This window comes from Phoenix dactylifera, chromosome 3 (assembly GCF_009389715.1).
Source record: "Phoenix dactylifera cultivar Barhee BC4 chromosome 3, palm_55x_up_171113_PBpolish2nd_filt_p, whole genome shotgun sequence".
NCBI lineage: Eukaryota > Viridiplantae > Streptophyta > Magnoliopsida > Arecales > Arecaceae > Phoenix > Phoenix dactylifera.
In genome coordinates, this window is record NC_052394.1 from 11,804,509 (window position 1) to 11,821,014 (window position 16,506).

General features: G+C 40.2%; 1 protein-coding gene across 1 annotated transcript; it reads right to left on the reverse strand.

Moving 5' to 3' along the window:
- Window positions 1–45: 45 nt before the first annotated feature.
- LOC103696577 (transcription factor ILR3-like) lies at window positions 46–16,297 on the reverse strand. The gene is made up of 5 exons (XM_008778250.4): window positions 16,042–16,297; window positions 4,922–4,984; window positions 4,734–4,811; window positions 4,475–4,637; window positions 46–615 (listed from the first exon to the last, which is right to left on the reverse strand). The coding sequence occupies exons 1-5, from the start codon at window positions 16,179–16,181 to the stop codon at window positions 346–348; spliced, it is 714 nt and encodes a 237-aa protein (XP_008776472.1). The 5' UTR covers window positions 16,182–16,297; the 3' UTR covers window positions 46–345.
- Between the last annotated feature and the right edge of the window lie 209 nt (window positions 16,298–16,506).

A 16,506-nucleotide genomic window follows, 5' to 3' on the forward strand; every position in this document is an offset into this window, starting at 1 on the left:
CATCAGCAACCCATGATATATCACAACTTACAAAATAATCAATTAAAAAAAAAAAAAGAACCACAAAATCAGTTTAGAGTATCTTCACATTTTCTATGTTAGAAAATGGGGATGAATTATCCCCACGATTATGGCATTTACAGAAAGAGGTGGATGGATTATTTTAAAGTGACAGTTAAAGAGGTGGTCCCCGATAAAATATCTGTATTAACATCCAGTAATGGTCTTGGCAACCAAATTTCAGCTGAAACAAAGAATTAAAGGTGCTGCCTGAATCTAATAAGAAAATCAGAATTCCTGGCATAAGCTAAAACTGGGCAGAATTCGGCTTGATGGCCCAGCTGCTTAAGCAACAGGTGGGCATGTTTCAGCATCCTTTGATGTATCAACATCAGCAGGTGGCATGAATTGCCACATAGGAAATCCAGGGAAACTGATGACAGGCATCATCAGCTTCTGTCCTGTAGGTTGCCCTTGAGCAGAGAAAGCAGCCGGCATTACAGGTGGGGGCGGTACATAGCTTGGTTGTGGGTTCAAAAGTTTTAATTGTTGCTCCAGACTCTCTTTCTCGGCCTTGAGCCTCTGCTTCTCATCACGAAGCTCACTCTTCTCAGCCTGCAGAACAATAAACTGCAGTTTAGTATATAGTGATAATAAACATGCTAAACAAGTCATAGTTCTCAAACTTAATATAGATTAATGATAGATAAAAGAATTTATCAGTAGAAATCGAAGTTAAATGTACCAATATCAGTAAGAGCCAAGTTACAGAGAGCAAAATTTAGACTGATATCTAGTGCTATTCTGCCAGGCTACGGTCACTTCCCTAAAAGAACTAACAAGAAAACCCAAACTACTAACCCAGCCACCAAAGTGAAACCAATGTATTCACACTATTTTTTACAGAAAATATCTCCTATCTCCTCAGCAATCAGCATTTGTAATGCTCAATTTCATATCCATAAAAATCAAAGCAAATCATATGAAATTCCATAACCAGCTAGGTGATGTCCAGTTCACAGTTTGACTTCCTACATATATCAAGTGGGATAATAAATAAAAAGGGAACAAAGAACAAAAATATTTTTTTAAAAAAAATGCTCCCTGCAGTATACTCCTTGCCTCAGAATTAACTATACAGAATTGTACGTGTGGAACCCTCCAAATTGTCAAGCCACCTCCATTCCTGTATCACCATTCTTGAAACCAATCCTGGGAGTCCCTACTATACTCAATGGCACAAGCATTATTAAGAGGCCTTTTTTTAATGTCAACTTGAGTTAGCCGGGTCAAGACCCCAACTAACTCTTCTTGTGACTTCAAGATATGTAAGTCTCAGCTGAAAACTCAAAAAGATCAACTAATACTTGAAAATTGGCACTAATAAAAGAAAGTACAGAACATCAATGTATGGAATAAAACCTAATGGTGGTCCTGACCATGAACAGTCCTCCCTTGAATCAGCCAGAAATTACATGCTCCTCACAAAATAAAAATATTTGTGGAAAATGTGCCTTTCCCTTTTAAGTTACTGATCAGTGTTAGTTGAAGCTTTGATTTGTTCAAGAAATTCAAAACAAATCTTAAAAGGCAAATAAGTCCATGTTAAACATTACAAAACTCGAAAAGTACCCTAAAAGAATTGGCATCTTTTCGTCATACTTTTCCCATGTCCAAATGTCTATCATTATGGCTTTCTCTAGGTTGCTGATGAACTCCAATAACTTGATCCACTTTAACATTAAAATCTTAGAGATGGACCCAGGCATCATATTTTAAACCTTTTCCAGTTAGATTCAGATATTTGTAACTCCCAGTCTTGTAACTAGATTTAAATACTTAGCATAAAGAAATAAGCACAACCATAGCATTCTGGCCTTGTCCCAGTTATTTGCAGTCAGATTTATGGATAGATCAATAGATAAAATTTTGAAGATGAAAAGAGAAATAAAGAATATCACTACTGTATAAACGAATAGATTGACAGTAAGCATTACACAATCTCCAAGATCTTTTTTTAAAAAGGGAATAGATTACTTATTTTTTACCACACACAATTTTGTTTTGACAAGACACGTTAAGTTCCCAATAGTTATGAGCTTCTCTTTCTTTCCTGCCTCACCTGAACCATTATTGACATGATGCAGCTGACTGATTCTTGGAAGGGGGAAATGAACCTTAACTCTTTTTCCTTGAGCCCTACGAGGGCGAACAGGGGCCTGTTCTAGCTATGGCCGTGTCGACTGTGGAGAGCCACTGAACATCATTCTTTCCTCCGGTTTGAAACCAATCATATCCTTCCAGTCGAGCAAGGCCCTCCTCCCGGCTTTGAAAGGCGAGGACCAACTCATGAAAGCATCGAGGGAGAAATAACTTGCAAAATGAAACGTCTTCCTCAGGCTATCAAGTCCAGTTCCAAATGCGTCAAGTCATGCACTATCCTATATGAATTTCCCACATGACTCCTCATCATGTGCTTGCTTTGAATATTCCTATTTAGGGTCACCTCTGACATTATTTTGAAATTTGTCATATCCTTTCCTAGAATACCTTAGGTCCTCTCCTTCTAAGGCATATTTAATAAAATTACATCAAATCAAACTCAAATATCTAACACAATGCATTACATGAGGAGATAGCATAGAATTCTTATAAACTGTATAGTATGTGATGTTTATAAAATAGAATATAAATAAACTGTGAGTGTAAATTATCTTTTTTCTTTCGTAACAAAACAGTACTACTACATAATCCTAACAAAAATTCGAACTTATGCCATCACGGAAGCAAGATCATGGGAATAAGTGAAAAATCACAGAAAAGACAGCATTCTATGACTCGTCCCCTCGCCAGTGAGACAACAACTGCATTAGTTTGTCCCATGACATATGTGGTGGGCCTCAAAGGAACATGTATGAATGTCTAGCAGGCAAGGATGCAGACCAGACAGACCCAGAAACATAATTCATGAAGTCACTGCTATAGAATCTCACAAGAAATCTGATTACCTCCAAGAAGAACAACCATGCCCTCCCAAGCACTATGAAGCTTGGCAAGAGGAACGGAGTTTTAAAGGGAGATATATCAAACTACTCAACAAAATTTGGCCCGTCGTGCATCAGTCAAAAAAAGCTTTAGCATCTGCACAATCACAAGGGCCACAATCACAGGGGCCACAATCATCAAAAGTTACTGAGTTGTGCTGGCAGAGGCAGCATCCATTTTAAACAAGAGGGCTGGGTGGAAGGCCCAAGGAGGCTGAAAGTCCCCCAAAACTGTGAGAGAAGTGAATGAATGAACACATGGTCATGGTCCTCCACTATTCCAATGCATCCACAACATTCCCAATTCACATGAAGACCCCTGGCAGTGAGGAAAGTACCGGTGAGATGCTTCCCACAAACCAGCTGCAACAAAAGAGTTAGGTGAATGTTTATGGACCAAATCCAATTAAATTAGGGCTTAGCATATAGTGTCCGTTTATGACTAAAGACACAAGTGCTAGTAACAGACACATTTAAAATAATTGAATAGTAACATGTGTGCTAAAATATTTATGATTGAAATTAACATTAATAAAACTGAAAATAAAAAGGTCTATGCCCTTCGGGGGCAACTGAGTGTTGAGGAAGAGTTTGAATCTGGCAGATTACACGGGTGGGTACGGGGCAATCTTACAGATATTGTTCTTTGTAACTGGTGGAGGAATGACCCTCACTTCCATCATCCAGTCCTCCATCTCAAAATTCCTGCTAGTTCTTCCATCTTCCACCCCACAAATTGATAATATAGAAGATGTGGTCAAAAAAGATGACAGAAAAACTAAATATAGGACACTAGGCACAAACTCCAGCTCTGGACCACCAACTCAGAAAAGATTTTGAAAAATTGATGTGATAAATTCCTAACCAAGGCTAACATGGTCAAGAGACATGTTCACCATGACAACTGGAAGCGTAGTTGCTAGAAAGGGAGACCAACCTTACAGGTATTTACCAACCATATTGGTGTCCAATTTAAGTTCATGCAACCACAGATAATCCCTCCAAAGTGCTAATGTACCCTCTATGCAATTCCCTGCTCTCAGAAGCACTCACCATTATAGCATTACCCTAATATCTTGATATATTAAGTTTGTGTCAATTGTTGGGTAGTTTTCAGACCATGATATCTTTCAAAGTCACCCAAAAGACAAAGCAGCACTCAGCTATTACTCTTATTCTAAAAATTCATCTATGTGATTTGACCTTCAAGCAATACAAGGCATTTGGATCCATGAATTAACACAAAATGGAAGACATCATGACAAAAAAAAAAGGTTAATAATTACAGAATTAGGAAAATTGATGAGAAATAAATTATACCACTAAATTAGAGTGGACAGAAAATAACATTTAGTTTCCAAAAAGATATATGGTAGATATATGGTGGAGAAAAGAGTATCATGACAAGAGAATTACTGCTAAGTGCTAACCTTCAACTCGTTTATTTTGTCTTGGAGACTTTCATTTGACTCTTTAAGCTTTTGTGCTTCGGTACGCAGTTGAGTCACCATGTGCACAGCATCATTCAGGATAGTTGCTTTGTCCATTTTTGGTGGTTTTCCAGGATCCAGGATGGAGCTCAGATCCAGAAACCTTGAAGTCAATCAAAAGGTGAAATCATCATTTTGTCAGTCATAAGAAAACAATGTGAATAAGCATGAGAATAAATGGATAAGAAGATGGATATGCCTTTCATTCAATCTATCTCTTCTCATTTTCTCTCGACAAGCTTTGGAGGAAGGTCCACTACAGGATTCTGACCTCATACTGTAACTCAAAGATGTTTTATAATTAAAAAATAATAAAAAATAAGGTGAAGGGATTAATGACAAACATCATAATTTCCAATTTTCAATCTCAAATTGAACAAGTCAAACCGTTTTTGAGAGCCTGGTTCCTTGTGGCCATCAGAATTTGCAATAGAGCCATTGATTTCCACACTGGAAGAAGAAAGATTTATGTTAAGAATACTGAAGATGAAAAGATGAAAAAAAGGAATGAAAAATAACAGAAACACTAAATATACATAAAAGCACATTAAAGAAGTTATGATTCCAATTTGACAATTGATAGCAACATTTCTATTACCCATGCAACACCCAGCTCCACAATAGCGGAGCCTCTGTATAAGAATTGCACCTTATTAAATAGCAAAACTCTCTCATACGCCAGCACTATCTCACAGAGAGAGAGAGAGAGAGAGAGAGAGAGAGAGCTCTGTGAATCCCCATGTATTACACCTACCATGTGCACCACACATGGAAAAGACTAGCAAAATCAACAGCTAGTACAAATTTTTACTGAAACTGACACTAAACTAACAGTTTTTGTTCAAAACATGGATTTTAAAATGCAGAGTTAGTTGTGAACTAAGTATAAGCCTAGTGGTCAAGCACTCCTCCAAATGGAGGAAGCTCTAGGTTCCAAACTTGAGCAGTGTTTCCCCAAGTGTTTGCACCAAAGTAAGTCCACTATGTAGGCCTTCCCTTCTATTCCCAAAAGGAGTAACAATTGGTCCACTGGAATTTATGCAGTTCTCTGCAAAAGGAGGGCTAACGAGGAAATAAACAATTATATGATGAGTAGACTACATTTAGGCTGACCAAATTTGAAGCCAAATCCGATCAGGTGTAATCAAATGATAGCGTTTTGAATGAAGATCTAAGCCATTGAATGTGAGTTACTATCTTTAGTCTACCTACAAACCAAAAATTATATATTTTAGAGAGTTAGCAACCCCTTGCTTATGCATCAAGTGATCACAAATGGATGCTGTATCATGTTATTTAAAATGTCCATTTGCAACAAGTTGATGCAATAGACAAGGGGTCCCAAAAGTACATGAATTTTGGTTTATACGTAGTTCAAAGATAGTAGATTACATTCAATGACTTGGATCTTCATTCTCAAAACCATGTCTTCCTATTTCACCCAACCGGATCTTGTTTCAGATCTGGTTGACCTGAGTGTAGTCATTATCTAATATATATAATAAAATGTAGGCTGTCACGTACTGAGCTCTCCACTAGCCACATGGACACTAATATTAATGATGGGTGTTAAATCCTGCTCACACTCCATATTATCATTAATAAGGTAAAAGCCATGTACTGGTTAAATCAATGTATTAACTAAAGCCAGGTATTAATTCCTCCCCACATTCCCTACTATCAGTAATAAGGTGAAAGCCATGATTAATTAAATCAATGGGAAAAGCAAGTTGATATTGAAACAATTGCAGGCTATAGAATAATAGTTTTTAATTTGATATATAAACATTAGAATAATTATAAAAAAAATTATATAAAAATTGAAATAAATATATCTAACATTCATATTTTATTTAATATAATAAAACACTTGTATATTATAATTAATAAGATGAAAGACATGTATTGATTAAATTAATGTATAAATCAAAGCCATGTATTAATTCCTCCCCATATTCCAATATTATCATTAATAAGGTGAAACATATGATTAATTAAATCCACGGGACAAGAAAGCTGATATTGAAACAATTGCAAGCTATAGAATAATGGTTTTTAATTTGATATATAAACATTATAACAATTACAAAAGAATTTATATAACAATTGAAATAAATATATCTAATATACATATTTCATTTAATATAATATAACAATTATATATAACAAAAGAAAAACACAAAGTATATATATTTTAAATTTGTTATAAAAATATTTTTAAAATCATATATAATAGTTACATGTTCATAATTCATCTTTAACTCAAACTCAAGCCAATCAACATGTCTATAGCCTTGAAATCTAGTATAATATATGCACTAGCTACGCATATGTAATTTTCTCCATGGCTCAAGTAATAGCTATTACAATATCATAATAACGCCCCATGATAATTTCAACAAACCTACATAATGTTCAAAATATAATTTATTACACTGCTATATTACTTTTCAAGAACAATCCCAAAAAAGAAAAAAAAAATATATCCATGCATCATGCGGGTTACATGCTCGTATATTATTATATTGAGATCAAAGAGATCCCAGTTGAAAGTTTTATATGATTGATTAGACAAGATAAACAGCTAGATTAGCACTAGACAAAAGTTCAATATGTCCACATACCCCTATGCAACTTTTAGATCATTTTGGGCCAAGCCAAGTCTCTTAAATTTTGGGAATAGGATGGTTCCGATTTCTAAACACAGCAATGCCCAATACCCATACCCAAACCCATGTAACATAATCTCATGATGTGTTGGATAAACATAACCTGGCAGCCACACAAATTTCAGCTTGCAAACCCCTCCTAGATTTATTCTGATAATGATTTTGTCTAATGACATAAACATATTTAAATTGAAGACACGCCCAAAGCAGCCTAACAAGCAAGTCAGATAGGAGACAAGGGAAAGTGAGGAGGATTGGCCTCACTTCAACTTGATCTTTCAAAGAAAGGAAAAGAGAACCTTGGATTCAGTTTCTTTCCCTTCCATTGTCATTGTTTTGTTTTGCTATTTGGTTGCTCACTTCTACATCCATTCCATTTCAGTGTAATAGCTTGGCACTCCTCTTTCCAAAGTTAAATTGAATTCTCCAGGTACATGTATTTCATTATAACAAATTGATCCTCCTTCCCAAGTTAAAATGAAACAGATAAGTGCTTGCGTAATTAATTCTAAATCCATTTTAGCAATGTGGATCAGTGCTTGGTTGAGTATTAGAGCTTCTTTTTACATATTTATATGTGCACTAACTCCTCTCTCTTTCTATGTGTGTGTGCATGCATACATGAATGTATGTGCAAGCATCCCTCAACTTCTTTTTCCCTTATATCTATGGACGGCAAATCCTTAAGATCAAGAAGCATCCAATTAACATGGTGTCACATTCAATACTCTGGCAAGGGATTCATGTTTTGGGGTATGTAAATAGTGGTTAAAGCCTACTTTCTAAGACAACAGAATATACTTTTAAATTTTATTGAGAAAAATATTTGAACACAACAAGAAGAAGCATCCAATTAACATAGTGTCACATTCATATTGCTTCCACATAAATATTACAAGGAAAATACCCCCACAATGCAGGGAATATAAAAAAGTCTTACCATATAAAAGTATAAGGAAAATATATATTAGCACCAAAAGTACTAATCCTCTTAGTAATTAAAAACAAAATTTCATAAGCAAATAAATAATGTACAAGTATAAGTCAATGTCATATATAATATGAGAAACAGTAAAAATGGAGATAGTTAATAAATATAGTAATGATAATTATGAAAGTTCCAAATGCTAGCTAAAAAGGGAAAGCCAATTATTTTTATATCTAAAAATTAAAACTAAAAGTTGAAAACATACAAACAGAACCAAAAAAAGGCAATGACCCATATTTGACCTGACTTGGACCAAAATCTACATTGAGATGCATGGATTTGACATAGTCTTAATTGAGATCCGATCAAATTGAACCTGAGCCCATAGGATGTAAATGAATCCAATTTGATGCAACAGAAATTAGTTTAAAGGTTATTGCATGAAAATTTAGTAATGGATCGAAACAAGACATGAAAGGAGAGCCAAAATGATCCAAACCAATGAAGTGACTGGTCAAATCTAGTTCTAAGTCATAGCCCCAAAACTGATTTTGGTCAGAGCTTGGCCTAAAGGTAAATTTTCAAGAAAACTTGTCAGTTTCTTACTAAGATTTAGTTAGATTTAAAGGTGCCATGATCGTTTAATTTTGACTCTAAATTTTAGATTTTATTAGCTACTAGCGCTAGTATTAAAAAAGATAATGTCTAAACAATTCTAAAGTTTGTTATATCCAAACTAAATCATATAAAATAGAAAATATAGGCATTATTTTATTATCATGATGTGGAAGAATGCTATTGTTATGGATGTTGCATGTCATTTTTCCTTACGAATGTTATCAGATCAATTTTTCTAACTTTCATTAATTTGGTAAAATATGTGGTATTGTTAATTAGTTGTATCAATCTTTGGCTTAGTTATGTGCTAATTTGACATTCAAAACATTTATATCAAGTTGAGCATTGCATCCACCATTGAACTTGACCCACCTTAAACCGAACCTAAATTTCTATGGCAAGGCTCCCAGCCAACCTGATCCATTTCCCTAACTAATGTAACATGCATTTGTAGAGCTTTTAACCCGAACTGACCTAAACAGCCTATATTCTACAGAACATGGATTATTTTCCCAACCTAACCCAACTCTTTCTTGAACCAACATAACTCAACCTAACTAACAAGACCTGACAAAACTTCACTTGGGTTAAAATATTTGGAATCGAGTTGAGAGTTATATAAGTTAGCTGGTGGGTTAGGTCGCATCAGTATAGGATATTTTGTTTGAGGGGCTTGTTTGATCCTAACCGAAACCAACTTCAAGTCACACTCCTAGTAACATAGATGTGGCACCAACAGTACAACTAACACTTCTATCCATGGAAAATAACATAGATATGGCACCAAAAGTTGAATACACGTGCAATTTATTGCACTTCTCAGCCACAAGTTCATTAATTTATGCACCAAACGATACAAGGTATGTTTTGTCTATCAGTGCACACTCCACATCAATATTGTCAACACCGAACTCCCGAAGCATGATAGCCACAAGAATTTTAGGTTTGATGGGTAGCCTAAGAAAGACTATCCTACAAATCAGCATTCTACGTGGAACTTAAAAGCTTGCCTTTTGCAGTGCTTCTCTACCAGCAAGTTCCCAACTTGCAGCATCTGGAGTTGCAACTTGCACTCATTTGCTGTAATCAAGTCACAGCATTGTCGCAAGTCAAGTTGCAAGCCCTTGTATGTATGGTTGGTGGGAACTTGACTTGCAGAGCACCCACCATCCAATCAATTCCATCCTCCACCCACCCCCCTCCCCAAACCGCACCCACCCCCCTCCCCAAACCGCACCCACCTAAATTCTCCTGAATAGTGATCTTGAAGCATCATCCAACAGATGAAACCACAGGCATATTGCACTTGACATGCCGAATTTCCAGCTGCATTGAATCTTTTAACAGCTACAACCAAAAGCCCAACTCAAGAGAATTAACCAAGAGTTAAGTTCTTTAATTGGACCCTAAAGATCAATATTACAATCTTTAAGGTCCTACTAAGCTTTCAGCTTCAATGAGATATTTGCAGGATTCCAGAGGGTATTTTCCAATTTCCCACTCCAGCACCTAAACTCTGCATTACAAAGGAAATAACAGTTCTCAAGAAGCTCCAGTATGGACAAAAGCTCCCAAAATTATTGATACCTAAACATGTCTTTGTACATATCTGATCAGCATTACTCTACCCATTATAGATAGAGACGCTGCCCGCCAACCCACTAGCCTGTTCTGGACCCGTTGCACCAACCCAGTACACTCAGATACCCGCAATCTCCTATCCGTACTGGCAGGGGCGGCCCAATACATTTGGAGGCCTAACGCAAATCCAATGAACGAGGCCTCTTTTTTTTAATCATAAATTTTTTTAATAAATATAAAATACTTAAAAAAATGATATGAAAATAGATAGCTATCAAGTACACTATTTCACCAAAGATACATGAATCTAACAAAGATAGACAAGAAACCATGGTCTACTGAACCGACCTGTACCGATCCGTTCAGCTTGTACCGAACCGGTGCCGACGGGCACCGGTACGGTACAGCGTATAAAAACGGTTCCGACCTAAACTGGGTCGGAATCGATTGGTTCCGTAATTGGACCGGCTTGTACCGGTGCGAACCGGGCACCGGTCCAAAACACTCTTTCTCCGCGCGGAGAAGAGCGCCCATGCGGCTGGAGCCCGCGTGGGCGGCTTTTAACGCGTCCGCGCGGACGCATTTTTTTTTGTTTTTTTTTGGGGAAACGCGCGCAGACGTGCGAGCGCAGACGTTCCGCGTGGGCAGGAACCGCGCCCACGCGCGATTCCCCGGCAGGGAATCGCGCCTGAGCGCGGTTCCCCGCACGGGGCACCGTGCCCACGCGGGCTAGGGCGTGGGGGCATTAATGCCACTCTGTGGCATTTGACGGGTCCGTGCGCATCCGCAGACGCGTGCGGACGCCTTTTTTTTGGAAATCGCGCGCGGACGCGCGATAGGAGAACGCGCGCCCGCGCAATTCCCCTCGCAAGACCCGTGCCCGCGCGCGAGACCCCAGCAGGGAATCGCACCCGAGCGCGGTTCCCCGCATGGGGCACCGTGCCCACGCAGGCTGCCAGCCCGCATGGGGGCATTAAATGCCACTCTGTGGCATTTGACGCGTCGTTTTGTTTTTTTTATGTCCGCGCGCGTGGCTCTGGTTCGGTACCGGTTCCAAGTCGGTACCGAACCAGAACCGTACCGGTGCCGGTGCTCACCGGTACGCCGGTACGGTCGGTCCGGCGAACCTTGCAAGAAGCCTTTTCAATTTAATAAAATTCTTGAATGGAAGCACATAAAAGTAATTACTCTAAATGAAGGGTCATGAAACTAATTAAATAACTGAGATAATGCTTGGCAATACTGTTTACCATGTCAAGCAAGAGCCGAATAGGAAAAGGTCATCCCATGGCACTTCATGGTCAAGGTAAAGAAAAGAATTTGTCCATAAAGGAACCTCTCTATAAAAGAAAGTAGGGTCATTATGGAAAATTCACTCCATCTAATTAATAAAAGTCCCATCCCACCATCTCCCCTTCAAGTGAGTACCCAAGCAGCAACTGCAACATCACAGCACAGCAGCCATTCAACCCCCTCCCTCCTTTTCTCTCTCTACCACCCAAGAGGGGAGAAGAAACCGAGAGGAGAAAACTAAAAGAATCTCCACCCTCCAAGAAGTCCATCTCAATCCCCCTATCTTTCTTCCGGAGGGCCCAGCTGGATCAGGAGTAATGTGAGGGAAGGAAAACCAAGACCAAAACCAAAAAAGAGAAGGAATGAAAGATAAGAGTGGCTTCAGGCGTGTATCAAGCCAACCAAATCCCTCCTCTCTCTCTCTCTCTCTCTCCACCCAAAACAAAACTATTGTCCCCAACTTCCCAAATTGCCCCTCTGCAGGCCAGAAAACTCTCCACCTCCCTTCCATCAAGGGGGAAGACTCGTAGCCAGCTCCTGTTCCCGTTTTATATGGGGCCTTTGCTTCCTTTTGGTCACGGTCAGACACAGAAACTTTCCTCTCTCTCCCTCTCTCAATCTCTTTGCTCTCGCCTCCCGTAGGCCTTCCATTGGCCCGAGGCCTTAGGCGACCGCCTCGATCGTCTAAGGCTCGGGCCGGCCCTGCGTACTAGGCTCCATGCCCATCTATCTTATGGTAAACACGGTAGTGCCGAGGTCAGTACAACTGAAGATCGAGCAACTTCTTCGGAGTTTTTTATGGGGCTCGCATGGAGAGGGTCGAGGGGTGCACTTGGTGCCATGGAAGAGTATCTGCCTTCCTTTCAGTAAGGGCAGTCTAGGGATTCTGTCTTCCCTGGAGAGACGGGAGCTACTCCTCGCCCGACATGCTATCCATTTCATTATGGAGCCGCAGGGGTTCTGGAGCTGGATCATGGCTACCCGTTATGGGGGGTGGGCCTGGAGGACTGGGCTCGAGGAGGATGGAGATGTTCCTTTTTGTGGCGTGAGATAGCGAGGCACTTGCCTACGGCGTCGGTTCACACCCGATGACTGATAGGCGACGGGCGTAGCATCGATATGGTCGAAGACCTATAGGTCGATGCCCTCCCTCTACGGATTTGGCCGACTACGGTTAGTGTCGAGGCTGGGGAGGGCCTACATGTCTGTGATCTTATGGCCCCCGAGGGGCCAGTTGGGATGAGACTCAACTGGCCCAACTCTTCGGGAAGCATCTGGCGGAGCGGGTCCGATCCCTCTCTTTACCAGGAAGTGGCGAACCAAATGTGCGGGTGTGGAGTACCTCTACTAGAACCAGCATTAGGATGGGCAATCTTTTCCGCATTCTTAGGCAGAAGTATGAGCCTGGGCCAGACTGTGCCTGGATCTGGCGATTGGGACTCCACCCAAGAGTGCGTTGTTCCTCTAAAAGGTGGTCTGGAACCATCTCCCCACGAGAGCTGTTCTTGGAGGACAAGGACTAAGGATCCTATTGGATTGTGGGGTTTGTGGTGTGGATGAGACGGTTGACCATGCCTTGTTTCAGTGCACATGAGCTAGAGTGACTTGACGTCTGGCAGGGGTCCCGCAGGAGGTGTGGAGACGTAGGAACCGGTTCTTACAGGCCATGCGTCGGGGCTCGGAGTCCCCGGTGCTTCGTAAGAAGGCAATTCGAGCGATGGTACGTCCTATCAGATCTAGTTGGCCAGGAATGCTCAAATCTTTGGCGAACGGCGTATGTCGCCGAGACTTGTGGTGTGGAGTGCCCGTGTGCAGGCGGCAGAGCTATGTTACACCATCCCTGTTGGAGAGACTTTGACAGCTCGGGATATTTGGGGTTTCCACTCTGCTTCGACAGCATCCCGTACGGTGTTTTTCACCTGAGAGCCCCCACTTCCGAGTTTCCTCAAAGTCAACTTTGATGGATCAGACCTGGACGGTGGCACGAGGGGAGGTGTGGATTTTATTATTCGGAACTCGTCTATCAGAGTTGTGGCTACTGGAGGCAGTCAGTTATTTGACACTTCGGTTCCGAGTGCGGAGCTGAGGGCTGTTTGGATGGGCCTTCGCCATGCCCGGTGTGTGTTACAGGGCAGGTTCATTATCATAGAGGGTAACTCAGCCACCGTTATCAGTTGGATCCGGGAGGATCCAAGGGGTAACGGTTGTGACCACCCATTGCTCCGGGACATTTGGGCTATGGTGAGGGATGGAGGGGCTTTCCAGACCAACCATGTATACTGCGAAGCTAATGAGGCTGTGGATTAGGTGGTTGCTTATGTAGTCTGTCACTCCGGCAGTACCCTGTGGGCTGAAGATGGAGAGTTGCCCTGGCACTCCGAGGTATCCTATTTTTTGACTTTATTGGGTGTATCCGTACTCGTCAGGTATGATTCACCCATCTTAGCAAAAAAAAAAAAAAGAACATGTCTTTGTAGACTTTGGAGCAAAACACCAAAATCTCATCTATCTGCTTATGTAGCCTGTCACTCTGGCAGCATCCTGTGGGCTGAAGATGGAGAGTTGCCCTGACACTCTAAGGTATCCTATTTTTTGACTTTATTGGGTGTATCCGTATTCGTCAGGTATGATCCACCCATCTTAGCAAAAAAAAAAAAAACATGTCTTTGTAGACTTTGGAGCAAAACACCAAATTCTCATCTATCTGCTTTATTCAATCAGGGACCAAGGCCTCGGACTTAAAATCAACATCAATAATGTTGAGGACTGGGGCAGTAGGGAGAACCAATCAAAAATTCAAGCATCATGCAAAACCTGACTTAATCAAAATGTCAGATTTAATCTCTAGAAACAATTCTAAACTGATAATCTGAAAAGTTCACCATCCTCCTACTCTCCTCTTCAATTAGTAGATGGATAGTTTCGCCCACATCATATCCTTAGATAATCACATTCCACCACAAATTCTCTCCCTCAAATGCCTTCCTGAAGCATGAGTACATACAAAATACAGATAGAGAGAACATACTGGTGAATGTTCCACACAAGGAATGAGTTTTCAATTCCACAACATAGACTTCAAACCAAATACCTGTCTAATACAAGGCTGCAAATATGATACCTGATCTTGGCAATGACTCATATAAACATAATCCACCTAGATGTCAATGCACAGCAACAGCATGCCCTAATTAATCCCATTTATAATTTTTCCTAGTCTTTATCTTTGCCAGATATTCAAATAACTGACTGCTTATAAAGTCTCAAAAGAAATGACTTAGTAAATTTTAATTGAGTAACCAACTAATTAAGAATGAGCTTTGATAAGCTGATCTCCGTTGTTGAATAAGGCTGAATTGTATCACCTTATTAAAGATTCCCAGCCGTAGGGCCAAAAATTTGCCATCCAGATGTCCAAGCTATTTAATAAAGGAGAAAGCCCTTTGTGTGGATAATTCAGGTTAAAGAAAAATAAAAAATAGAATAAGTTGAAGAAAATTCAAGGCTGCAGGCCTCCTTTTATCCTCATCATTCTCCTCTTTATTCTTTTTCAATTCCTTACAGTTTCTTCTCTACACCATTTGCATTTGTTTCTTTTGTGGTTTGCAAACAACTTCTGCATTTTATATCCTACTGATTGGATCAGCCCCAATCTGATCCAAGGAATATGCTACTAAATCATTCACATGTAGCCTCCATCAACTAGGACTACATCAGATGCTTAGGCTCTCAAAAACGTACCTGTTATAACTTGAACCAACCAACAATATTGAACACTCCAGAAATAATAGAAACTATATCAAGGTTAACCTAGACATGTAACTCAGAGAAAGAACCGCAGAATAACTTTAGATTATTAACATCACTTATCGCTGCCAGACAAAGAACTATAAAAGTGTTAGAAGAAACAGACCCAAGAAATAAGCAAGGTAACTCGAATTATTATATGGTTTATTGACCTTATAACAGATGATCAATCTGCTGGGCGAAGAGCAAAAGTGAACTCATACGAAGACAGAATAGCATGCACACACTCAAATTCGCAAAGTGAGAATATAATCGCAAAAAACAGTCAGATCGCATAACCATTAAACCAAATAGCAATCAACTAAGTATATCAGCAAGAGTGTAGCAAATTGTTTAGAACAATCAATTTACTGAACGATACAATCAAAGAGAGAAAATTTTGTTCCCAAACCATCACTTCAAGCCATAAGTTCCTCAAATTCACAAATCATCTCATAAAATTCGACAAGAACTTTAATCACGAGCATCTGTAACACCCATAACGCACATGAAATCAGTCAAACAAACTTAAACGAAAACATCCTATATAAAATTACAAGGAGAAAAAATGAACCCTAACAGCATAAATCGGTTCGATCCACAAAATCCCGGAAAAAAAAAATCCGAAATACCTAACATCGGGATAAGGATTGAACCCCTGAGGATTCCAGTTGAGCCCGCCGGTCGGCGCCGCGAAATCGGTTTCGGGGACCGGCATGTCGTCGATCAGAGGGCAGTCCAGGAACCAGTTAGGGTGTTCGGGAGAACCCATCTCGAATCCTTTGCCGGAAACCTAGATTCACGGCCGGGAATCGGCGGGGTGAACCAATAGGTTTTGAAAGAAGGGTGGAAAAACCCAAAAGGAAGGAAATTTGAGAGAAGGGGGGGGGGGGGGGGGGTGTTGGGGAAATCGGGGCTCGAACTTTGAGATAGGTAAACGTCTGACATGGCGGGATAGGAACTAACAGGGGCCCGTTATTCGTTGGTTCGGATAGGGTGCTGTTTAGGCCCACGAGGAAGCAGCCACTATTCCTTCCACACGTGGCGGATGTTTAGATTCGTACCAGGCAGCAGCCAGCATTCCTTCCACACGTGGC

What these genes read in the sequence shown, in the direction of transcription:
- LOC103696577 (XM_008778250.4), bottom strand. Translation starts at nt 16,181, where the DNA reads ATGGGTTCTCCCGAACACCCTAACTGGTTCCTGGACTGCCCTCTGATC. An exon ending in AATCCTTATCCCGATGTTAG is followed by an intron (nt 4,985 to 16,041) that starts GTATTTCGGATT and finishes TTCTTCTTCCAG; the next exon opens with TGTGGAAATCAATGGCTCTA. An exon ending in AGAGATAGATTGAATGAAAG is followed by an intron (nt 4,638 to 4,733) that starts GCATATCCATCT and finishes ATTGACTTCAAG; the next exon opens with GTTTCTGGATCTGAGCTCCA.